At 41.2% G+C, this 26,155-nt stretch overlaps 1 protein-coding gene across 4 annotated transcripts; it reads left to right on the forward strand.

The window, feature by feature from the left end:
* Positions 1-324: 324 nt before the first annotated feature.
* tcf20 (transcription factor 20) lies at positions 325-25,457 on the forward strand. Of its 4 annotated transcripts, XM_036941142.1 has the most exons (7): positions 331-840; positions 4,487-4,640; positions 12,571-21,086; positions 21,274-21,367; positions 21,550-21,613; positions 23,056-23,156; positions 24,038-25,457. In XM_036941142.1, exons 3-7 carry the CDS (start codon positions 13,701-13,703, stop codon positions 24,052-24,054), a joined length of 7,662 nt encoding a protein of 2,553 aa, XP_036797037.1. In that variant the 5' UTR covers positions 331-840; positions 4,487-4,640; positions 12,571-13,700; the 3' UTR covers positions 24,055-25,457. The 4 variants fall into 4 exon arrangements, with proteins under 4 accessions (XP_021413752.2, XP_021413753.2, XP_021413754.2 ...); XM_021558077.2 differs by lacking the exon at positions 4,487-4,640 and having other exon boundaries at positions 325-840; XM_021558078.2 differs by lacking the exon at positions 4,487-4,640 and having other exon boundaries at positions 325-840; positions 21,550-21,599.
* The last annotated feature ends 698 nt before the right edge of the window (positions 25,458-26,155 follow it).

Below are 26,155 nucleotides of genomic sequence, written 5' to 3' on the forward strand. Positions count from 1 at the left end.
CGTCTCTTTCTGGGTTCCTTTGTAGTGAATTCAGTAATCATGCACTTGGATGAAATAAGAACAAAGAGACTGATTGAAAGACTCAACCCCAGAGCAAAGATAGCAAAATGCAGTGGTTCAAAACAGTAATCTTTTGCGCTCAGTGTGTATATATATATATATATATATATATATATATATATATATATATATATATATATATATATATATATATAAAATCATTAAGTAGAAAATATTGGGAAAGCAGGGGAGATGGAGGGATGTGATGTGAAGAGATGAGAAGAGAGGAGGGAGGGGGTGCAGGAATATGAGTGTATGCATTTTCAAGGCGGTCTTTCAGTAGCAAAAAAAAAACAGTAACAGGCAAACGAATAGGTCTACGGATAGATGCATGCTTTTATACGATGTACGTATCATGGAAATAGGCACTTGAGATGTATAATTATTAGTTGTACAGTTAGTACGGTGACACTGGCAATGCGTTTAATTTGAGCTCGAGCTAGGTGGCTTCACCTAAACAGTGTGTGAAAGAGGGAAAGGAGAGGGAACAAGAGGGGAGGGGGTGTATGGACCTCACTGGTTACGGGACCTACAGGCACCCCGATTGTGCTCTCATAATTTGTGGAGGTGAGGACAAAAGAAAGGGAAAATTGGAGGAAAGGCCCGGGATTTGATTGTGACGGGGCCCCCGACTCACCGCCGCTGGTCGGGGTTGTCAAGACGACAGAGGTTGAGGGAAAAGCGGCGGAGCAGTCGACTCAAGACCGAGGTTTCCTGCCAGAGCAGCGGGAGTGTCACAAAACAACCTTTTACTCTTCGTGGGGCCTTAAGCGTTCCCAGGTAACGTATGCATTGAAAGAGTGTCTCTGTTTTGTTTTTCTCTGCGTTTAGTAAGAGGAAATTACATGTTGGGGGGAATAGTGTCTTCAGCAGCATCCGCTTTATTCAGCGTTATATATGCTTACCCACCTACCACTGCTGTATTTCTAACATCTGCACCTAATCACCCTCTTTTTGTAAGCTGCTTGCCTCCTCGTCCTATTATGATTATTGGACAGACCAGGTAGATAGCATTGCTAGTTAGCTAGCTAATTGTGTTCGTTGTGCACAAATCTATTTTATCAGGATAGCTAACGTAGCTAAATTGCAGCAAAATAACTCAAACACAATTTGCAATGACGCAAATGGGGTTCTATAGCCTAGCTAGTTCAGCAGCACCCACTAATTGTGATGCATGAAGCTAACGTTAAACGTGCTAGCTAGCTAATATTAGCTACAACTAACGTCAACATGAAACTACTATCTAGATTCTTGTAGCTGCTCGCGCATAGTTTGGTCTGTAGCTAACGAAATAAAATAGTGTGTGCTCAAATGGCTAGCTGATATTAAACATTTAGCGTCCTATTCAATGTTATTCACAATCCACAGTTTTTGCTAGCTTCATCATAATATGTGTGCCATGGATGGCATTGGTTTTAGTAGAGGACGTGGTTCATCAACCTACTTCTGTCCTGGCCTATAACTCTACAGACAACTTGTTTACAGTGCGTGAGGCCAGTGGTTACGTTTAACACCTGATGTGACAGCACTGTGGTGTCAATAAAAGCGTCATTTGTCTCTAATCGAATTGGCTGTTGTTTCTTCATAAACTGTCATGTTGTAGCTAGCATTCAATTAATGACAACATTTTATACCATAATTAATTTATTATCACGTCCCCACCATCAACATTTTAATTACAGTCAGTAAAACGGAGTAATATTGGTCCAAACGTATTCAACCCCAAACCTATTAGGCTGGATGTAGTAGTAAACTGACATGGAAAACGAAACTGACAAAATGTGTAACGATATCATTTAACTGTCACGATTGAAACCTGCCAATTATCATTCAAATAAAAGATTATTGGTCATATTAACAGATTTGCAGGTGCAGAGAAATCCAGCCTAGCAGTAAAAAAAAAAAAATCTATACAAATGCACACAAAATCCAGAAAAACACAAATAAAGAAATTCAGAAATATCAGAAGGAGCAATGTCAGAGAATGGGATATAAATGCATATACAGTACCAGTCAAAAGTTTGGACACCTACTCATTCAAGGGTTTTTCTTTATTTTTTACTATTTTCTACATTGTAGAATAATAGTGAGGACATCAAAACTATGAAATAACACATGGAATCATGTAGTAACCAAGAAAGTGTTCAACAAATCAAAATATATTTTACATTCTTCAAAGTAGCCAACCTTTGCCTTGATGACAGCTTTGCATACTCTTGGCATTCTCTTAACCAGCTTCACCTGGAATGCTTTCCCAATTGTGTTGTAGGAGTTCCCACATATGCTGGGCACTTGTTGGCAGCTTTTCCTTCACTCTGGGTTCCAACTTATCCCAAACCATCTCAATTGGGTTGAGGTCGAGTGATTGTGGAGGCCAGGTCATCTGATGCAGCACTCCATCACACTCTTCTTGGTAAAATAGCCCTTACACAGCCTGGAGGTGTGTAGGTCATTGTCCTGTTGGAAAACAAATCATAGTTCCACTAAGCACAAGCTAGATGGGATGGTTACTTGAACTCTGTGAAGCATTTATTTGGGCTGCAATTTCTGAGGCTGGTAACTCAAATTAACTAGTTCTCTGCAGCAGAGGTAACTCTGGGTCTTCCTTCCGGTCCTCATGAGAGCCGGTTTCATCATAGCACTAGATTGTTTTTGCGACTGCACTTGAAGAAACTTTAAAAGTTCTTGAAATGTTACGTATTGACTGACCTTCATGTCTTAAAGTAATGATGGATTGTTGTTTCTCTTTGCTTATTTGAGCTGTTCTTGCCATAATATGGACTTTTACCAAATAGGGCTGTCTTCTGTATACAACCCCTACCTTGTCACAACACAATTGATTGGCTAAAACGCATTAAGAAGGAAAGAAATTCCATAATTGTACTTTTAACAAGGCACACCTGTTAATTGAAATGCCTTCCAGGTGACTACCTCATGTAGCTGGTTGAGAGAATACCAAGTGTGTGCAAGGCTGTCATCAAGGCAAAGGGTGGCTACTTTAAAGAATCTCATAAAAAAATATTTGGACTTGCTTAACACTTTTATGGTTACTACATGATTCCATATGTGTTATTTCATAGTTTTGATGTCTTCAATGTTATTCTACAATGTAGAAAATAGAAAAAATAAAGAAAAACCTTTAATGAGTAGGTATGTCCAAACGTCCTCTCACTGTCAAATGCGTTTATTTTCAGCAAACTTAACTATTTGTATGAACATAACAAGAGTCAACAACTGAGACATAAGCTGAATAAGTTCAACAGACATGTGACTTACAGAAATTGAATAATGTGTCCCTGAACAAAGGGGTCTTCTAACCAGAGTTCCTTTGTCCAGTGTCTGTGCTATTTTGCCCATCTTAATATTTTATTTTTATTGGCCAGTCTGAAATATGGCTTTTTCTTTACAACTCTGCCTAGAAGGCCAGCATCCCGGAGTCGCCTCTTCACTATTGAGATTTGTGTTTTGCGGGTACTATTTAATGAAGCTGCCAGTTGAGGACTTGTGAGATGTCTGTTTCTCAAACTAGACACTAATGTACTTGTCCTCTTGGTTAGAGCCAGTTTTTGCTGTTCTGTGAAGGGCAATTTCTTGCATTCTTGGCAATTTCTCGCATGGAATAGCCTTCATTTCTCAGAACAAGAATAGACAGACGAGTTCCAAAAGAATGGTCTTTGTTTCTGGCCATTGAGTCTGTAATCGATCCCACAAATGCTGATGCTCCAGATGCTCAACTAGTCTAAAGAAGGCCAGTTTTATTGCTTTTTTAATCAGAACCACAGTTTTCAGCTGTGCTAACATAATTGCAAAGGGTTTTCTAATGATCAATTAACCTTTTAAAATGATAAACTTTGATTAGCTAACACAACGTGCCACTGTAACACAGGGGTGATGGTTGCTATTAATGGGCCTATGTAGATATTCCATTAAAAATCTGCCGTTTCCAGCATATACAGTGCTGTAAAAAAGTATTTGCCCCCTTCCTGATTTATTTTTTTGCACATTTGTCACACTTAAATGTTTCAGATCATCAAACAAATTTAAATATTACACAAAGATAACCCAAGTAAACACAAAATGCAGTTAAGTGATGATTTTATTTATTAAGGGAAAAAAGCTATCCGAACCTTCATGACCCTATGTGAATAAGTAATTGCTCCCTAAACCTAATAACTGGTTGTGCCACACTCAGCAGCAACAAACTGCAATCGTTTGCAATCGCAAGTGTTTGCGATAACTGGCAATGAGTCTTTCACATCGCTGTGGAGGAATTTTGGCCCACTCTGCTTTGCAGAATTGTTTTAATTCAGCCACATTGGAAGGTTTTCGAGCATGGACCACCTTTAAGGTCACGCCACAGCATCTCAATCGGATTCAAGGCCCGACTTTGACTAGGCCACTCAAACCTTCACATTTTTTTTTTTAGGCCATTCAGAGGTGGACTCGCTGGTGTGTTTTGGATCATTGTCCTGCTTCAGAACCCAAGTGCGCTTCAGCTTGAGGTCACGAACTGATGGCCGGACATTCTCCTTCGGGATTTTTTTTGGTAGAGAGCAGAATTCATGGTTCCATCAATCACAGTAAGTCGCCCAGGTCCTGAAGCAGCAAAGCAGCCCCAGACCATCACACTACAACCACCATATCTGACTGTTGGTATGATGTTCTTTGTCTGAAATGCTGTGTTACTTTTACGCCAGATGTAACGGGACGCACACCTTCCAAAAAGTTCAACTTTTGTCTCGTCAGGCCACAGAATATTTTCCCAAAAGTCTTGGGGGTCATCAAGATGTTTTTTTTTGCCAAAAGTGAGATGAGCCTTTGTTATTTTTGGTCAGCAGTGGTTTTCGCCTTGGAACTCTGCCATGGATGACATTTTTGCCCAGTCTCTTTCTTATGGTTGAGTCATGAACACTGACCTTAATTGAGGCAAGTGAGGCCTGCAGTTCTTTAGATGTGGTTGTGGGTTATTTTGTGACCTCTTGGATGAGTCGTCGCTACGCTCTTGGAGTAATTTTGGTAGGCTGGCCACTCCTGGGAAGGTTCACCAGTGTTCCAAATGTTCTCCATTTGTGGATAATGGCTCTCACCGTGGTTCGCTGGAGTCCCAAAGCTTTAGAAATGGCTTTGTAACCCTTTCCAGACTGATAGATGTCAATTACTTTGTTTCACATCTGTTCCTGAATTTCTTTGGATCGCGGCATGATCTTTTGGCCTACTTCACTTTGTCAGACAGGTTCTATTTAAGTGATGTCTTGATTCAATAGGTCTGGCAGTAATCAGGCCTGGGTGTGGCTAGTGAAATTGAACTCAGCTTTCCAAAAAATGTGATTAACCACAGTTAATTCATGATTGGGGCGGCAGGGTAGCCTAGTGGTTAGAGCGTTGGACTAGTAACCAAAAGGTTGCAAGTTCAAATCCCCCAGGTGACAAGGTACAAATCTGTCGTTCTGCCCCGAATAGGCAGTTAACCCACTGTTCCTAGGCCGTCATTGAAAATAAGAATTTGTTCTTAACTGACTTGCCTAAAACATTTTTTTATTGATTTTTAATTTAATTAACAAGGGGGTGCAATTACTTTGTCACAGGAAGGTTTGGATAGCTTTTTTCCCTTAAGAAATAAAATTATCACTTAAAAACAGCATTTTGTGTTTACTTGGGTTATCTTTGTGTAATATTAAAATTTGTTTTGATCATCTGAAACATAAGTGTGATAAATGTGAAAAAAATAAGAAATCAGGAAGGAGGCAAATACTTTTTCACAGCACTATATATATATATATTACACAGTTGAAGTTGGAACTTTACATACACCTTAGCCAAATACATTTAAACTCAGTTTTTCACCATTTCTGACATTTAATCAGAGTAAAATATCCCTGTCTTGGGTCAGTTAGGATCATCACTTTATTTTAAGAATGTGAAATGTCAGAATAATAGTAGAGAGAATTCTTTATTTCAGCTTTTATTTCTTTCATCACATTCCCAGTGGGTCAGAAGATTACATACACTCAATTAGTATTTGGTGACATTGCCTTTAAATTGTTTAACTTGGGTCAAACATTTCAGATAGCCTTCCACAAGCTTCCCACAATAAGTTGTGCGAATTTTGGCCCATTCCTCCTGACAGAGCTGGTGTAACTGAGTCAGGTTTTTAGGCCTCCTTGCTCGCATGCGCTTTTTCAGTTCTGCCCACACATTTTCTATAGGATTGAGGTCAGTGCTTTGTGATGGCCACTCCAATACCTTGACTTTGTTGTCCTTAACTTTGGAAGTATGCTTGGGGTCATTGTCCATTTGGAAGACCCATTTGCGACCAAACTTGAACTTCCAGACTGATGTCTTGAGATGTTGCTTCAATGTATCCACATAATTTTCTTTCCTCGTGATGACATCTATTTTGTGAAGTGCACCAGTCCCTCCTGCAGCAAAGCACCCCCACAACATGATGGTGCCACCCCCTTGCTTCAAGGTTGGGATGGTGTTCTTCGGCTTGCAAGCCTCCCCCTTTTTCCTCCAAACATAACGATGGTCATTATGGCCAAACAGTTCTATTTTTGTTTCATCAGATCAGAGGACATTTCTCCAAAAAGTACGATCTTTGTCCCCTTGTGCAGTTGCAAACCATATTTAGGCTTTTTTACGGCGGTTTTGGAGCAGTGGCATCTTCCATGCTGAGCGGCCTTTCAGGTTATGTCAATATTAGGACTTGTTTTACTGTCAATATAGATCATTTTGTACCTGTTTCCACCAGCATCTTCACAAGGTCTTTTGCTGTTGTTCTGGGATTGATTTGCACTTTTCGCTCCAAAGTGCGTTCATCTCTAGGAGACAGAATGTGTCTCCTTCCTGAGTTGTATGATGGCCGCGTGGTCCCTATACTTCCGTACTATTGTTTGTACAGATGAACGTGGTACCTTCAGGCATTTGGAAATGGCTCCCAAGGATGAACCAGACTTGTGAAGGTCTACATTTTCTTTTCCTGAGGTCTTGGCTGATTTCTTTTGATTTTCCCATGATGTCAAGCAAAGAGGCACTGAGTTTGAAGGTTGGCCTTGAAATGCATCCACAGGTACACCTCCAATTGACTCAAATGATGTCAATAGCCTATCAGAAGCTTCTAAAGCCATGACATAATTTTCTGTATTTTTCCAAGCAGTTTAAAGGCACAGTCAACTTAGTGTGTGTTAACTTCTGACTCACTGGAGTTGTGATACAGTTAAATAATCTGTCTGTAAACAATTGTTGGAAATATTACTTGTCATGCACAAAGTAGATGTCCTAACTGACTTGCCAAAACTATAGTTTGTTAACAAGACATTTGTGGAGTGGTTGAGAAACTAGTTTTAATGACTCCAACCTAAGTGTTTGTAAACTTCAGACTTCAACTGTTTATATATAATGTGTAAAGACAGTATATGAATAGAAAAGGTGTGTACAGCAGTAGTTATATAGGATGAGCCATGACTAGAATATAGTATGTACAGATCCTTCAGAAAGTATTCATACCCCTTGATTTATTTCACATTTAGTTGTTACTTATTCTACATTTAGTTGTTACAGCCATCTACACACACTAACCTATGATGACAAAGTGAAAACATGTTTTTAGAAATGTTTCAAATGTTTTGAAAATAAATACATTATTTCCATTACATAAGTATTCACACCCCTGAATCAATACATGTTAGAACCACCTTTGGCAGCGATTACAGCTGTGACTCTTTCTACGTATGTCTCTAAGAGCTTTGCACACCTGGATTGTACAATATTTGCACATTGTTCTTTAAAAAATTCTTCAAGCTCTGTCAAGTTGGTTGTTGATCATTGCTACAGCAATTTACAAGTCTTGCCATAGATTTTCAAGCCGATTTAACTCAAAACTGCGACTTGGCCACTCAGAAACATTCAATGTTGTCTTGGTAAGCAACTCCAGTGTATATTTGGCCTTGTGTTTTAGGTTATTGTCCTGCTGAAAGGTGAATTTGTCTCCCAGTGTCTGTTGGAAAGCAGACTGAACCAGGTTTTCTTCTAGGATTTTACCTGTGCGTATCTCTATTCCGTTTATTTTTATACCCTCAAACTCCCTAGTCCTTGCCAATGACAAGCATACCCACAACATGATGCAGCTAACCACCATGCTTGAAAATATGAAGAGTGATGTGTTGTTTTTAGATTTGCCCCAAACATAACATGTTGTATTCAGGAAGTTCATTTCTTTGACACTTTTTTTTGCGGTTTTACTTTAGTGCCTTACTGCAACTAGGATGCATGTTTTGCAATATTTGTATTCTTTGCGAGGCATTGGAAAACCTCCCAGTCTTTGTGGTTAAATCTGTATTTGAAATTTGCTGCTAGACTGAGGGACCTTACAGATAATGTATGTGTGGGGTACAGAGATGAGGTAGGCATAAAAATATATATGTTAAACACTATTGCACATAGTGAGTCCATGCAACTCATAATGTGACTTGTTAAGCAAACGTTTACTTCAGAACTAAATTAAGCTTGCCATAACAAAGGGGTTGAATAGTTATTGACTCAAGACATTACAGCTTTTCATTTTTAATTAATTTGTAAAAAATCTCTAAAAACACAATTCTACTTTGACATTATGGGGTGTTGTGTGTAGGCCAATGACACACAATCTCAATTTAATCAATTTGAAATTCAGGCTGTAACACAACAAAATGTGGAAAAAGTCAAAGGGTGTGAATACTTTCTGAAGGCACTGTATATATAAAGTGGGTAAAACAGTATGTTAACATTATTAAAGTGACCAGTGTTCAATGACTGTACATAGGGCAGCAGTCTCTAAGTTTCAGGGTAGGGTACCAGGTGGTTGATGGCTAGAACAGTGACTAAGGTTCAAGGCCTTGGCTATACAAATGACACTTTTACAAAAGACTGCAGAAGTTGGCTGCAAGCAATTGGTCAACTAAGCACTTTACAGTGTATTTAAAACAGACAATAGACGTGTTACATTGGCCCCTCATGAATGATGACCCCATCAATGTGGCGTCACCGCATAATTAGAGTCCCTGTTGATTGAATGCCTTAGAAAGCCGTTAAATACATTTACGTTGAGCTATACCTACCTGTTTTATTAATTTAGTGGGGTGATAAGAAACCACATGGCTGGTTTACCACAGCGTTATAAGATTATTTGTAATCATGTACAATCCATGTAGGCCTACATGGATTCATTGTGATCTTGACATTATTGTGCCACTGTTTTGACTTCATGCTGCTAGGCCTCTGGGTAAATCCATTTGAATTCAGTCACTTTTTGACTGCACCCCTTTTGATTTGAACAAAACCTTTCATACATATTTGCCCGTTGTAGAAGTGCTCAGGAAGTGACATTTTAGACCTGAATGCCAAAACATTCAAGAGATAAATGTGGTCAAAGGTAAATAAAGGTTAAATAAAATGTGATTTAAATGTGGTCAAAGTTGACCTATTTTGCTTTCACTGGAAACGATAAACGTTTTGAGATTTGATATTTAAAAGCTTACAAACAGGGTTGTCAAACAGTTTTTTTAATAATTGATTGATTTATCTAATTATCATCTGAGGTTTTGGTATTGTGCCCACCATCTGTTGAGACGCAGCATGCTCTTGTCATGTTTTGTCTGATAAATGTATAAAAAAAAATAGACATTTTGACTTTCAAATGGTACCACATACATGGTTGGAGGTCCACACATTAGAGAATGTTGACTTGAATGGGAATATAAGTTGGTTTAAATAACACTGTCAATCCTCCATAGGAAACCTATTAAAAGCATAGAAATATAGATAATAGAATATACATGACCAGTTAAGTTGACATTTGACGGTGGGTGGACTAGCGGCCATCTTTGTGGTAATTAGAAGTACACATTTAATTTCAATGGTGTACCAGTTAAATTGCAGTGGTCTGAAGGGATAAGTCATTATATGAATAACATTTCTATGCTTTAAATGACACCCACTCTGTATTCAATAGCATGTTGTGTCTCAACCATTGGCGGGCACAACACACAAACTTCAGATGATGTAAAGTGGGGTCTAAGCATCAACAAATAAACTAAATCAATTATTTTCTTTCTCCAAGAAATTATAAAATAGTTAGCCAACCCTGTTTGTAAGCTTTTAAAATGATATCAAACTCAACCGTTGATCATTTCCAGTGATAAAGACATGGATGTCTCATAGGGCCGGGACGATACCAGTATCGCAATATTGCAAAACTCTTCGCTCCTTTAAAAACCTGTTGTATGTCAAATATTGTGTGCTATAGCTTGGAAAATAAATACATGTGACTCTGGATGACAACATAAGGATGTTTGTTTCCAACATTAGGGCTGTTAAATCCACTTTGTGTTTTTTTTCCCCTTGCTGCGATACTAACAAACTGGTATCGTCCCTAACCTAATGTCTCTTGGTGTGGTGGGGTATGCAAAATGGGTCAAATTTGATCACCTCTATCTCCTGAATGTTTTGGCATTCAGGTCCAACAAGTCACTTTATGACCACTTCTTCCATGGGCAAACATGTCTGGAAAGTTTGGTTTAAATCAAAAAGGATGCGGTCAAAAAGTGATTATATAGTGTAATTACAGTATGATGTTATGAAGTTGGACATGTTGACTCCTGATTTATTGTATTGCAGATTATACAGTGGGGCAAAAAAGTATTTAGTCAGCCACCAATTGTGCAAGTTCTCCAACTTAAAAAGATGAGGGAGGCCTGCAATTGTCATCATAGGTACACTTCAACTATGACAGACAAAATGAGAGAAAAAAATCCAGAAAATCACATTGTAGGATTTTTTATAAATTTATTTGCAAATTATGGTGGAAAATAAGTATTTGGTCACCTACAAACAAGCAAGATTTCTGGCTCTCACAGACCTGTAACTTCTTCTTTAAGAGGCTCCTCTGTCCTCCACTCGTTACCTGTGTTAATGGCACCTGTTTGAACTTGTTATCAGTATAAAAGACACCTGTCCACAACCTCAAACAGTCACACTCCAAACTCCACTATGGCCAAGACCAAAGAGCTGTCAAAGGACACCAGAAACAAAATTGTAGACCTGCACCAGGCTGGGAAGACTGAATCTGCAATAGGTAAGCAGCTTGGTTTGAAGAAATCAACTGTGGGAGCAATTATTAGGAAATGGAAGACATACAAGACCACTGATAATCTCCCTCGATCTGGGGCTCCACGCAAGATCTCACCCCGTGGGGTCAAAATGATCACAAGAACGGTGAGCAAAAATCCCAGAACCACACGGGGGGACCTAGTGAATGACCTGCAGAGAGCTGGGACCAAAGTAACAAAGCCTACCATCAGTAACACACCACGCCGCCAGGGACTCAAATCCTGCAGTGCCAGACGTGTCCCCCTGCTTAAGCCAGTACATGTCCAGGCCCGTCTGAAGTTTGCTAGAGAGCATTTGGATGATCCAGAAGAAGATTGGGAGAATGTCATATGGTCAGATGAAACCAAAATATAACTTTTTGGTAAAAACTCAACTCGTTGTGTTTGGAGGACAAAGAATGCTGAGTTGCATCCAAAGAACACCATACCTACTGTGAAGCATGGGTGTGGAAACATCGTGCTTTGGGGCTGTTTTACTGCAAAGGGACCAGGACGACTGATCCGTGTAAAGGAAAGAATGAATGGGGCCATGTATCGTGAGATTTTCAGTGAAAACCTCCTTCCATCAGCAAGGGCATTGAAGATGAAACGTGGCTGGGTCTTTCAGCATGACAATGATCCCAAACACACCGCCCGGGCAACGAAGAAGTGGCTTCGTTAGAAGCATTTCAAGGTCCTGGAGTGGACTAGCCAGTCTCCAGATCTCAACCCCATAGAAAATCTTTGGAGGGAGTTGAAAGTCCGTGTTGCCCAGCAACAGCCCCAAATCATCACTGCTGTAGACGAGATCTGCATTGAGGAATGGGCCAAAATACCAGCAACAGTGTGTGAAAACCTTGTGAAGACTTACAGAAAACGTTTGACCTCTGTCATTGCCAACAAAGGGTATATAACAAGTATTGAGATAAACTTTTGTTATTGACCAAATACTTATTTTCTACCATCATTTGCAAATAAATTCATAAATAATCCTGCAATGTGATTTTCTGGATGTTTTTTTTCTCATTTTGTCTGTCATAGTTGAAGTGTACCTATGATGAAAATTACAGGCCTCTCATCTTTTTAAGTGGGAGAACTTGCACAATTGGTGGCTGACTAAATACTTTTTTGCCCCACTGTACGTGACTATTTGTACAGTAAGACCTACAGTTAGTACAATACTAAAATAGACCATGTGGTATATGTTAAAGAACACAGTGAGAAAGAGTAAGGGGTTATGCAATGGTTAACAACAAACCCACTGTACTTACTTTGTCAGCAAAAACCCACACAGAATCTTTGGATGTAATATCCTATGTACAGTATAGGCTATGTGGTCGTTGTGGCACACACACAGTTATTTTTGTTTCTTTTTCTGTTCTTTCAGATTTCCACAGAGCTCCTGTAAACAACTGAAGAGAGATGGACTCGCATGGATGGAAATACTGGAGAGAAACTGCAAAAGAAAAACAAGAAGAAGCTGATTAAATGGAAACCTTACTTTTGGACATTGGTGTGGGAGACGTTCAATTTGAATAATGATTGAAAGAAAAAGAAAATGAGGTAAGACAGAACAATGTTGGAGATATAGAAGAGCACCAAGATAAACACTGGTGAAGAAGAACTAAAGTTGGGGGAAACTGGGTTCCAAAGACTTTTCTACAATCCAACTACATACGTCAACAAATCTAAGGGAATGACAAAAAAAATGAGAATTTCAAAAAGTATTAATCTCAACAAGAACACACAAATGTCAGTGGATTTTTCCCCCTTTTGGTTTGAGACATTTATTGGATGAAAGTACAGGCGAGCATTTCTAAGGATGTTTCTACACAGGTACTAGTCAAATACATGCAAACCTACACGAGCGAAGAATTATTGTTTCACATAGGCTACTCCTGCCAGAACTGAATTACTTTTGCAATGGCAGTCCAGCAGTCTAAAAGGCAGTGACTCGGTTACTCTTGAAAAGTTTTTGCACATGGGACACCATTGAATCCCACTGCAATTTTATCTTAACTCTGTTTGCCTGTGCTCTTATACAGTGGAAAGTGCCGTTGCCTATTATTTCAAGTGCTGTTGTCGCTCTTGCACTTGATATATTCACATTTAGTGCCAAACTGCAACCTTTGTATCATATCCATTTAACTTTGAAATCGCTACTACATTTAGTACAGAAAAACGGATCTTTAGTTGTAATTTGAACTCAACTCTCCAACTATTACACCTATAATGGAGTTACTTTACATTATCAGCAGATTTCAGAAGTTCTTTAGATGCATCTAATTGAAAATTACTGGTAATTTTCTGCTCAAGCCTCAGTATTTGCTTCATCTTCGATTGCTGCTACAAGTGTGATAAAACATTTGTGATAAAGTCACTTGCTTCAACTCTGCTGGACTTTGTTGGACTCACCACCATCCTTTAACTGCAAGCCTACGAAGTCAACTGACACAGTAACTGCCATTACAGAACAAAAAACATTCCCTCAAACAATTTGTAAAAATTCATCAAAACATGCAGAATTTCCCCAACAGTCCAGCACCTCCAGCTCTTCCTCCTGGATTTACTAGTAGGGGTGGAGGTGGCCCCTCTTACCAACCACCATCAACAGATCCCCAGATATCCCCAAGGATGACAGACGACTACACTGGGATGCAACAGCAAACACCCCTAAACCCTCAAAGTCACAGTCGACACCTACTCCATCGAGGGCACCACCACCCTAGTCAGGCTGGCCATATGCTTGCTTATGATGCAAGAAACAGAGCTGGGGAATCATCACACGGTAATATTCACAGTGGCAGTAGTAGCAACCCTTACCAAAAGGAAACGATGGATTATTATTTTGCAATGGGTGGAAAGGACAGACATAGAAGAGGAGGTATGGCATATGGGGCAGGTTTTGGGTACTCAAATATGGATGGACATATACCTCAGCAGTACAGACAAGCTGGAACGAGCTCCTCCGGGATGATGTCTCCCTATCCTTTGGACTATGGTTCGACGGCCGGCTCAGGTGGTAGTAGCAGTGGCAGCAGTGGTGCTGGAGCATTTTCCCCCTCCCATCAGTACAAAATGGGTCAGAACCCTGCAATGCAGCCAGCATCAGGGCCTCAGATGCAGCACCGCCAACATGGACAGAATTACCCCGCCCATCAAGCTCTGCAACATGGACAGCAGCATAGGACTTATCCCATCTCTGGACACAGAATGCCTCCACAGTTCTCACACTACTCCCCACAGGGTAGTGCATCCACAGGGTCATCAGGAATGTACAGCTCCCCACCACAGAGATATCATGATGGGGCCAGCAGTGGTGGTGGATTTGAACCTAAAGTCAACAACTCTCCAAATATGAACTCTAATTCAAACTCAATTTCAAGTTCAGCTACAACAAACAATGTTGGATCACTGGAGAATGTTACACAGAGTTACCACTCTTCAAGTTACCCCTCATACTCCCCACAAACTCATCCACTCCACAAACAAGCCACCCTCCAGGACCGCAATTCTCAGCACAATTTAGGAGTAGGTTACGACAACTCTCTCAAAATGCAGCATCATGCCCCTCCACCAGGTTCTGTATACTCTAAACATCACCAATCCACCAATCCCGGAATGCCTCAACAACCGTGTCAAGAAATCTCCAAATCGCCAATGCACTCTCAACCCCAACAGGGCCAGATTAACCAAAACTTCAGCCCTATATCTAACCCCTCTCCAGCTGCCTCTGCAGTGCAGTCTCCCAGTTGTAGCTCCTCACCTTCCCCGTTGATGGGTGTCTCAGAAGGTCATGGAAACCCTTTATGTCCCCCACATGTTCCATCACATCCTCCCCCCCCAAATCCTCGTAGTTGCCGTGGTCGGTTATTGCAGACTTTGCCTCAGTTGAGTCCCACACCCAACTCCAACAGCAGCATCAGTAGTTGTGGCAGCAGTGGCAGTAACAAAGCTACTGGTCTGAATACAAGCGCTGGAGGTGGTCACTTAGTCTCAAACCGAAGCAGAATGGCTGCAGGTACAGGAAAAGGATCACATGAAGAAGGGTCATCCTCGTCTGTCTATTCATCTTCTCCTCTTGACAAACTCATGCAAGATCCTGGCTTGAACAGTCTAAATGCGTTGACATCACAGGTAGCGAATTTACCCAATACAGTGCAACATATGCTTCTCACTGACACATTAATGTCACATAGAAGGGGGAAAGATGGACAAAGTCAAATGCTGCAGGCATTACAAGCCATTCCCTCTACTCAACCAAGGAGTCGAAGTGTCAGTGCTGCCTCAAGCAGTGGGATAGGTGGTGGTGAAGGTGCTAGCTCGGAGGCTGGAGGTGATGACGATTCCTTTCTGGTGTCCGAAAGAGTATCATCAAGGGCCAAAGAGGAACGAGATGAGCAGATTTCTGAGGGGGGGAAATCTAGAATGCGGCAGATGAGTGGCACAAGCAGTGGATCAGAACCAACTGGCTACTATCCTCCTCCATCTCAGAGTCAAATGTCCATGGGTTCTAGTAAAAACCAATCCCATACTGGAAAGAGTGATCAGGTTTCACAAGGGAAGAGGATGTTCACGGAATCTTCTACAAAACAATCTCTGAATCCATCAGATGTTTCTGAAAGAAAGACAACTGAAACCCGGACACCTTCATTGTCATCTCCCTCCTCTGCTCCTCAATCTGCTGAGCCTGGTCCAAGCGTACATTCTCGCCCTCCTGTTTCCTCTACTCCATCATGCTCCATTCCCTCTCCTGCTCCTCAGTTCCACGCAAACTGTGTTTCTGAGCCTGGTGCCACTGATGTGAATACTAAAAATGGGCTTAGGAAAACAAGGGAAATTAAATATGAAGGAATTAAAGATGAAAGTGGAGGGATGATTGAAAAAGGCACCCATGGTGCAGACCCGAGAGAGCAGACCCGAGAGGGACACATGCGACAAGATGGGCAGGACAAAGAAAATAAATTGGATCGATCTTCCTTCCGTAACAAAAAGGGGGATGAGAAGGACGGAAAACGATGTAAGACACGAGATTTGGACAACTCCAATCAAGATCAACATATTGAGGAACAGCCCAATGCTGGTGGAGTGGGTGTTATTGTGTCAACTCGTTGTGAGGTAAATCATCCAGAAAAAGCTACATGTGCACAAGACAACTGCATAGAGGAGAAACATTCAGACAGCTTCTTTAGAGAGTCTAGTCGTCATAACGGGGAGGAAGGAATGGATTTGAGTGTATATTCCTCTCATCATGAAGTTCCCCAGAAATCTAACTTTGGGCGGTCTGTCCCTCAAAATCATCCCCCCTCAGGTCCTCAAAAATATGGTTACCAAGAGTCACCACATGGTGCTGCCATGGGTTTGAAGAACCGAGGGAGACCTAGTCCAGGGAGTGTAACAGGATCAAATTCAAGGTATCAAGGCTTCCATCAGCCAAAGCCCAGTTATGCCCCTGAACACACCAAGGATGTCGGGGGTACTACAGTTGAGGGATCAGTGAGGAGAAGAGAAGGATCAGGAGCAAGAGGACATGATGATAATTCTCAACTGCAGCATCAATTTCCAAGCCTCTTGCAGGAGGTTCTACAGGGTTATCACTTAGACCGGCGCTATGGGCGATCTGAACAGGCACTAACTGCCCATCTTCAGGCTCAAAATATGACTCGGCAACAGTACCAAACCAGGCATCCTTATGGCATGGCTGAAAGTATGAGAACCCAAACTGGAGTTGGAGAGGTCACTTCCCACCCCTCCCGAATGACCAGCCCTGGAAAGCCTCTTCAACTAAATCAGCGCCAGGGGCCTGGATCTGATTTTGTACCAGAATCACCTCAATCCTCCTTGAAGTCTGAAGGAGTAGATACTAAGGGATCTCACAGTACTTCTTCAGAGAAAAATAAAATGTCAACACCGCAGCGTCACCCGACCCATATGCCACAGTCTACAGAGTTTTTGTCTGGACCTCCACCAAAACACATCAATTTAGCCGACTACTCGTTACCTCACAGGAAACCCCCTTCAGGTCTGCCCAGCTCATCTTCAGCTGTACAGGAACTCCTATTGCAGAAAACAGAGCCGCTAGCGGGCAGTGTTGGAACCATAGGTCAAATTGAGTCTCAAATGTTGACATCCTCCCTTTTACCTCCATCTAAAGAGCGCCGCTCTGTCATATGTGATGTTTGTCCCAATCGCCGCAGTACACCAGAAAGGGATGGGGAACGTGAAAGAGAGCGGGAAAAAAGTCCAATTGGTGCCTCTGTGATCCAACTGCCATCAACAAATGATCTAGGGAACAGTAAGGAGATGGGAGATAAAAAAGAGGTTGGAGTGAAGGTAGCATCAAAGGAGACTGCAGAGGCTGTCCATCATAGTGGTCTTACAACCAAGGAAACTGATGTTGAGCGTCATAAAAAGGCTTTACACCCATCTGTGGTTATGAATGCAGAGCCTCTTAGAAGAGGTAAGATTGATTTGACCACCACCATGCCCTCTCAACATCTGCAGCAAACCTCTCACTATCCCTCTACCACCAACCCTCTGTCTCCACCATCAAGACATCAGTCATACCCGCATGGTGTAGATTTATCTGCAGGGCATGCCAGTGGCTTTCCTGGTTCCAGGTTTGGTGATGCAAGAGAGGGCAATATGATGCCACGTAACCCCCATTTTCACAATCCCTACCACTCACCCCAAGTTCATTTACAAAACCCACAATCCGCAAACAAATTACAAATGTATACTCACCTCCATGCTCATGACTTGGATGACAGGCTTGATTGGGCAACTACCATTAATAGACCCACCAAGGATATGATGCAGTCCAGTACTTCTCCAGGTAGACATAAACTCAGTCATTCAGAGCAGAGACAAAGAATGCAGTCTCCAACTGACATTTTGCACAATCGCCAACCGTTTGCTAAACAGCAAGTTCCTCATCAGAACACTTACTATGACATGAAAATGTGGGAGTCAACACACTCTGGTAGAGAGAGTATGGGGATGTTGGAGGGGGATCCTTACCAGAGAAGTCAACAGCCACCTCCTGCTGCTCCTCTTGGGTCTGTTGCCCCCCAATTGGTTCCAACAGCTCCACCACTCTCTAACATTCTTGAATCACCTGTCTCCCGAGTGGTTACAGAAGAAATCTTTAAATCACTCCATCCAACACCTAATTCCATGAAAACAGTTGGTCCCAGTATTGGTGGGAATGTCAATTCCGAGATGCCACAGAGCCATCGACCAAATAAAACTGGGGGTTCTGGGGACACTAATCCATTAATGTTGAGGAGGAGAGTTCGTTCTTTCATTTCCCCTATCCCAGCCAAGAGGCAGCATCAGGATGTATCACAGCAAAGGAGTGCCCCTAGTTCATATCACTCACCTTTGACCTACTCTGAATCCAGCCTCCAAAATGACGATGACTCATCCAGTTCAGATATAACTACACTTGGTTCGCCTAATACTCCTTGTCCCACACCTGGACAAAGCACTTATTCACAATCCTCCTCACCTGTTCAGGGTAAGAAGAGTCTGCCTCCAAGAAAAGGGAGAGGTTTGAAACTGGAGGCTATTGTTCAGAAAATTACACCAAATGTGAAGAAATCTACTAACAGCGGCCATACCGATGTTGACTCAAATGATTTTGCTGGATTTTCTCACACTGAAATGTCACAGTTTACTGACACACAGGACGAAGAGGAATGTTTACCTTATCTCGATGAAAGTCTCTCATTAAGTGACATTATGCCCTACAGAGGGGTTGATGAGACTGGACCGTTACCTCCCACCGCATACCCCTGTGATCCTCACCAGACATCACAAGTTCTTAAACGCGGCACCACAGGAACTGTTACAAGACCTTTGCAGCCAGACTTTGACTTTGGGTTAGGGACTGCAGTATCTAGTACTGGTGATAGAGATAAAGAGATACCTGCTGACTTCACCTTGTTAGGGCCCTTACCCCCACCTCCACCACTACCTTGTCCAGTACAGGGCTCCCCCCCACCTTCTTCATCTGCCTTGTCTGATATTCAACATTTCACTAATACTTACCAGCAACTTGAGACTCGAAGAGGTGAACAATCTGCTGCTAACCTTCTGAGACAAAAACTTGAAGAAACTGGGATTGGATTTGATGATTACAGTAGCAGTGACTATTATGGAACAACCCCACCACACCACAGTCAGACTCAAGGGCACTTACTAAGACAGCCACATCAAACTTCTCCAAGGTCATCTTTGGCAATGACAGGGTCACCACAAGATTCCAAACAATCAGACAATTCTGTACCCAAAGGCTATTTCCCATCAGGCAAGAAGAAGGGAAGGCCTGTTGGAAGTGTGAATAAGCAAAAACGTGCTCAAGCCACCCAGGCCCAGGCACAGAATGCGAGCCCAAGTGCTCTGTCTGGCCCACCCATTGAATCTCCTGCAACTGTTAGTCCACAGGTAGCCCCAAGCCCTAGCACTACAGCCTCTGCCCCATCAGTCACTCCTCCAACTGATCAGAAAATGACTCCTCCTGAGATTCCACCAGTCTTGACCCAAGCAGTAAAAGTGGATGCAGAAAGTGAGGACACTCAGCCAGAGCCAGAAGTGATATCAGTCTGCCAGAAACAAGGGGGGGTGAAAGATGAGAGTGAGGTAGTGGGATCAAGAGGCAGGCAGAGGAGGAGGAGAAGAGGAGTAGCAGCAGCGGCGGCCAAAGATGACCTGGAAGCGGCTACAAGAGCAGGGGAACATTTTGAAAACAGCAGAGTTTTTCCTGATAATAGCAAGTGTGCCTTTGCTCCATACATACATGTGGAGAGGAAAGTAGCTGAGATGGGAGCCGTGTGCACAATTGTGAATGGTGAAGAGGAAAAGATGAAGGGAGAGCGTGGAGCAGTTGGAGGGAAAGCAAGCAGTAGTGGTATTGAAGCTCTTCTGACCTCAGCTCTTTTGTCTCAACTGCCTAGGAGAGACGGAGACATTGAGAGGGTCAAAGAGAAGAGGGAACTGGAGGATGTAGACTCTGCCCTCCAGGCAGGAAAGGTTCTACCTTCATCTGAGTACCTTCTACCAGGCCCTGTGATTACTGAATCCATTCATTCTGGCCGTCTTCTCTGCTGCCTGTGCCAGAAATGGGCCAATTACAAAAACCTTGGGGATCTCTATGGACCTTACTACCCTCCTGAATATGCTACGAGGCTTCCCAAGAATCAACCCCAGATTCGACAGAGTCTTGTAACTACTGGGATGAGTAGAAATGTGCAAAATCTAGACACCATTTCAAATGTGTTGACCACCCAGGGCCCTGAACTGCAAGATGTGCCAATTATCAAGTCCTCAACTTATAGTGATTGCATGTTCAGTCAAGAGACAAGTACAACTTCCCCTGCCACTGCTGTTGGCACTGCCTCTCCAGCAGGTGGAGGGGAGATGCTTTATCTGGCCAGCAAACTTGCTAAAAGCACCACCAACAAGACAACTGTTCTTAATTGGGACATGCCTCCAGAGTTAAAGCCAGTTACTGATCTAAGGAAACAACCTGAACTTCAGAATGAGCCCACTTACAGTCAGCAAAACCAACCATGCCAGCAACAGCAGACAGAAGACACTCAACAAAGGCCACAACACAGAAAGCTGACGTCGCACCCGAGATTTAAAAGGAGACAGAAATCCAGTGAGAATTCCCCAAGAATGGTGCCATCCAACAGCAAAGCCTCATTGCCATTCCAGCCTCCTCCCCCAACCTTAGACTCCCTTGGGCCTTTGGCACAGCTGGCCCAACTTCCTCAGATGCCTATGGACCCAGAGGAGCTGTGGGTGCATGAGGCATGCATGGTCTGGACCAGTGGGGTTTACCTGGTCAATGGAAGACTGTATGGCCTACAGGAGGCACTAGATGGTGCCAGAGACACAGTGAGTAATCTTTTTGTTGTTGACGTCTATACAGTTTACAATGTAATGATATTAGTTACTATATATAGATATTATTTTCAGCTCAATATACCTAAAGCAGTTCTCAGACGTCCACAGTTATACGTTTAATTGTTTTTTTCACTGTCTTCTGTTATTCTCTATGTTATGTCTGTCTGTCTGTCTTCAGGTCTGCTCATATTGTGAAATGGTTGGCTCAACCCTCGGCTGTTACAGCAAAGGCTGCACACTGAGATATCACTACCCGTGTGCCATGGATGCAGGTAAGAGCAGAAAAACATTTCCTTAATACCGAATGTTAAATCTCATTACTCATATGCTGTGCCCTAAACCTTACCTCTCACTGCCTACGTTAACTACAATAGTACCCAATTATTTTGAGTGTTATAATTTTCTGAGTTGATGGTTATGTCATTTGTATCACTTTTCCTTCACCTCTCCTCAGACTGCTCTCTGAATGAAGATAACTTTTCACTACGATGTCCGAAGCACAAGGTAAAAAAGGAGAGGTTGGTTATTATATAATTCTTAGGGAAACCAAATATTTGTGACTCTTCATTGTGTTAATATATTTTAAAGTCCTTTATCTCATGGGCCACTATAGTTAATAAGAAACTCAATTCTGCCACTATAGTTATTAAGAAACTCAATTCTGCCACTATAGTTATTAAGAAACTCAATTCTGCCACTATAGTTATTAAGAAACTCAATTCTGCCACTATAGTTATTAAGAAACTCAATTCTGCCACTATAGTTAATAAGAAACTCAATTCTGCCACTATAGTTATTAAGAAACTCAATTCTGCCACTATAGTTATTAAGAAACTCAATTCTGCCACTATAGTTAATAAGAAACTCAATTCTGCCACTATAGTTAAGAAACTCAATTCTGCCACTATAGTTATTAAGAAACTCAATTCTGCCACTATAGTTATTAAGAAACTCAATTCTGCCACTATAGTTAATAAGAAACTCAATTCTGCCACTATAGTTAAGAAACTCAATTCTGCCACTATAGTTATTAAGAAACTCAATTCTGCCACTATAGTTAATAAGAAACTCAATTCTGCCACTATAGTTAAGAAACTCAATTCTGCCACTATAGTTATTAAGAAACTCAATTCTGCCACTATAGTTATTAAGAAACTCAATTCTGCCACTATAGTTATTAAGAAACTCAATTCTGCCACTATAGTTAATAAGAAACTCAATTCTGCCACTATAGTTAATAAGAAACTCAATTCTGCCACTATAGTTATTAAGAAACTCAATTCTGCCACTATAGTTATTAAGAAACTCAATTCTGCCACTATAGTTATTAAGAAACTCAATTCTGCCACTATAGTTAATAAGAAACTCAATTCTGCCACTATAGTTATTAAGAAACTCAATTCTGCCACTATAGTTATTAAGAAACTCAGTTCTGCCACTATAGTTATTAAGAAACTCAATTCTGCCACTATAGTTAATAAGAAACTCAATTCTGCCACTATAGTTATTAAGAAACTCAATTCTGCCACTATAGTTATTAAGAAACTCAATTCTGCCACTATAGTTATTAAGAAACTCAATTCTGCCACTATAGTTAATAAGAAACTCAATTCTGCCACTATAGTTATTAAGAAACTCAATTCTGCCACTATAGTTAATAAGAAACTCAATTCTGCCACTATAGTTAAGAAACTCAATTCTGCCACTATAGTTATTAAGAAACTCAATTCTGCCACTATAGTTATTAAGAAACTCAATTCTGCCACTATAGTTATTAAGAAACACAATTATGCCACTATAGTTATTAAGAAACTCAATTATGCCACTATAGTTATTAAGAAACTCAATTCTGCCACTATAGTTAAGAAACTCAATTCTGCCACTATAGTTAAGAAACAAATTACCACTTGAATTACCTTCTCTCCTTTGCACCTCCCCCACCCCCTCTTATATTCTGCAGTTTCCCCAGAGCAGCCAGCCAGCTAAATCTGTGTACCTTGAGCAGTCTGAGAGAGGCTGAGAGAGACACTGAGGAGGAGGAGACACAGGAGTATAGGATCGGTACGTTTTTAAAAGGCAGTGGTGCGCCCGTGTGAGAGGGCACCGAAATGAATGTTACAACGCTCTAAAGGATTTGAAAAGACTAATATTTGTTTGGTATGAGACTGAGAACCCTGTTCTATTTGTTTGGTGTGAGACTGAGCACCCTGTTCTATTTGTTTGGTATGAGACTGAGCACCCTGTTCTATTTGTTTGGTGTGAGACTGAGCACCCTGTTCTATTTGTTTGGTGTGAGACTGAGCACCCTGTTCTATTTGTTTGGTGTGAGACTGAGCACCCTGTTCTATTTGTTTGGTGTGAGACTGAGCACCCTGTTCTATTTGTTTGGTGTGAGACTGAGCACCCTGTTCTATTTGTTTGGTGTGAGACTGAGCACCCTGTTCTATTTGTTTGGTGTGAGACTGAGCACCCTGTTCTATTTGTTTGGTGTGAGACTGAGCACCCTGTTCTATTTGTTTGGTGTGAGACTGAGCACCCTGTTCTATTTGTTTGGTGTGAGACTGAGCACCCTGTTCTATTTGTTTGGTGTGAGACTGAGCACCCTGTTCTATTTGTTTGGTATGAGACTGAGCACCCTGTTCTATTTGTTTGGTGTGAGACTGAGCACCCTGTTCTATTTGTTTGTGTTCATATTCCCCCAAATTATCCTCAAATTAGCAAATTGTTAAACCAAAAAAAGTGTCTGTCAAAAATGAAGCTCAATATTTATTAGCCCATGGCTGCTTATTATTTTTGTTTATATAATAAGCTTCAAGGTAACACAACGTATTTTTTTAAGTATTCTGCTCATCATATATTTGGAGATGCCCACTGTTTCCACCACACACAGGGTTGTGTAATCCTTGGTGTCAATACACACTTGCTTTTTGTATCCTTTCCAGGTATGTTTGGACGATGAGGATTGTCAGTGAAGCAAACAGCCCTAAACAGGATGGGACGTGCATCTTTTGACGGGTGGACTATGATGACGGAGAAAAAAGAGGATTGTAAAATTTCTGAACAGGAATGAAGTTTAAAACATTTAAGAAAAAGAAAAACTCCTTACTTTAAAAATAAAACCAGATCAAAGCAACGCTGAGGAAGACTTAAAAAGGAAGACCAAGGTGGGAAGAAACAAACAGCCTCTCTAGGCAAACTTTGCATTTCTGGAAATACTCTCAAACTCTTCTTTCCATCATGGCTCTAGTCATTTTATCTATCATGTTTTTTTTGTCCAAATGTTATGAATCAGAGTATTGGGAACAACCCACCCAGAGGGACTATAAGAGAGCGTTGGGGTGAAAAGTTGACATTATAGTTGGAAGGGAAGGAGAGGCAATGTATCTACTTCATGTAGTATTTTATCATAATCTTCATAATCATTATTTTAGTTATCATTATTATTTTGTATCTGCATCAGTATTTACTGAAATAGATTTATCGCCATTTTATATTTTGTTAACATTTATCAAACATCGGATATTTTATCATTCCTGGAGAGGGAGGTGCCAGAATGACATCATTTGGAATGTCAAGGCCGAGTTGCCACAAAGACATTATTGCCTTGGAGAATGGACATTTGTTGCCTTTCAAAGTGCGTATGTATAAGAGTGAATGTGTGTGAAAATGTGGATTTGAGTGTCCATTTTTGGTCCTTTGAAAAGTGTTCTTATTTTTCATCCTTGGGGTTTTTACGGTACAGATAGTAGTCATGAAAATCGAATGGACATGATCTTATTTTTCAAACAAAATATTCATAATGTGCTGAGAGAACAATTGAACCATGACAGAAGGAGACTAATGCATGCCTGCCTGCCATCTTTGACCATGTTGATTGGGAGAAGACGTCACTTAACAGGTAAACCAAGTGCTGACGTTGTGGTGGACCTTGTTCAGTATATGGGTGGGGTTTTACGTGAAAAGAAAGTCACATTTGGCTGACAAAATTCTAACGAGCATTACCAAAACCTTTTGGAATCTAGAGGGTTTTTGGAATGACTGGGACTGGGAGTCCCCACCTTTACTGTGGAACGAGGAGTCAGTATATCCTGAGTACTTTAATAGGTTCATTTCTCAATGACACTTAAGATATGGATCAAGAGATGCTAAATGCATTCAAAAGAAGCGTTGCCATAAACTTAACAAGTGAGTCCTACGTGGTGTTGTCTATCATTTTTTATTATTGTACTTGTAAAAAAAAAAAAAATGTTGAACTGAAAGAAAACAAGTATGATATTGAAAACATGCTGTATTAGAAACCTGTCAATATGTATATGAACTACTTACTAAATGCTTCAAAGAATGCTATCCTTTTGAATATTTCACATTGTACTGTTGTCCTTTTTAAGCCATTCATTTTTTACATTCAAACTTCATTTGTTTTTATTGGAGAGGAAGATCCTTTCTGAGTTCTCTCAGCCAAATAGTCTCTCCTTTCATTCTGTCACTCCTTTTCTTCTCAGTCCCTTTCTCTCTCACACGCACACACTCTTCTCACTCCTGCTGTGTTTTAAATTGTGTACCGCTGACAGTGAGCCTCAGGTTCACTTTATATTCCAAGTGAGGATTAAATCTGGCCCCACATATCAGACCCAAGTGTAAGTGATGCGTTCAGTCACAAATGTCATTCACAAACCAAATGTCAGAAATGTGCTGAGAACTGTGCCCTACAGCTACATTTTGGTTGAAGCATGGTCGCCATATTGTCTTGGCAGTAACACCTTTTTGAGTTATGAGTGTCCGTCCCTCTGCATGTCTCCTTGAAGGTCAGTAGGGATGCTAGTCTGTGTTTTGACATCATCATGGTGTTTTGAGTACTGTACTGTGTGTTTCATCATGGATGTGTGTTGTGTAAATCAGTTTTTTCCTTAATGTCGATGAAGAGCTCCTTGTGGTTGGAGCCAGCTCCCCACTTTCCTGAAAACCCCAAGGGCTCGATTCAATCCGTTGCGCTGAAGATCCGCACTACAGCATGATTGAAATGTAAAGGCAATGTTCCTGTGTTCACGGAGACTGCATTC

This window comes from Oncorhynchus mykiss, chromosome 13 (genome assembly GCF_013265735.2).
Source record: "Oncorhynchus mykiss isolate Arlee chromosome 13, USDA_OmykA_1.1, whole genome shotgun sequence".
NCBI lineage: Eukaryota > Metazoa > Chordata > Actinopteri > Salmoniformes > Salmonidae > Oncorhynchus > Oncorhynchus mykiss.

Bases quoted from the DNA above. Each gene is read 5' to 3' on its own strand.
- tcf20 (XM_021558077.2), top strand. From the start codon at position 13,701: ATGCAGAATTTCCCCAACAGTCCAGCACCTCCAGCTCTTCCTCCTGGA. The intron at 21,087-21,273 runs GTGAGTAATCTT...GTCTGTCTTCAG, and splicing joins TAGATGGTGCCAGAGACACA to GTCTGCTCATATTGTGAAAT. The intron at 21,368-21,549 runs GTAAGAGCAGAA...ACCTCTCCTCAG, and splicing joins CCCGTGTGCCATGGATGCAG to ACTGCTCTCTGAATGAAGAT.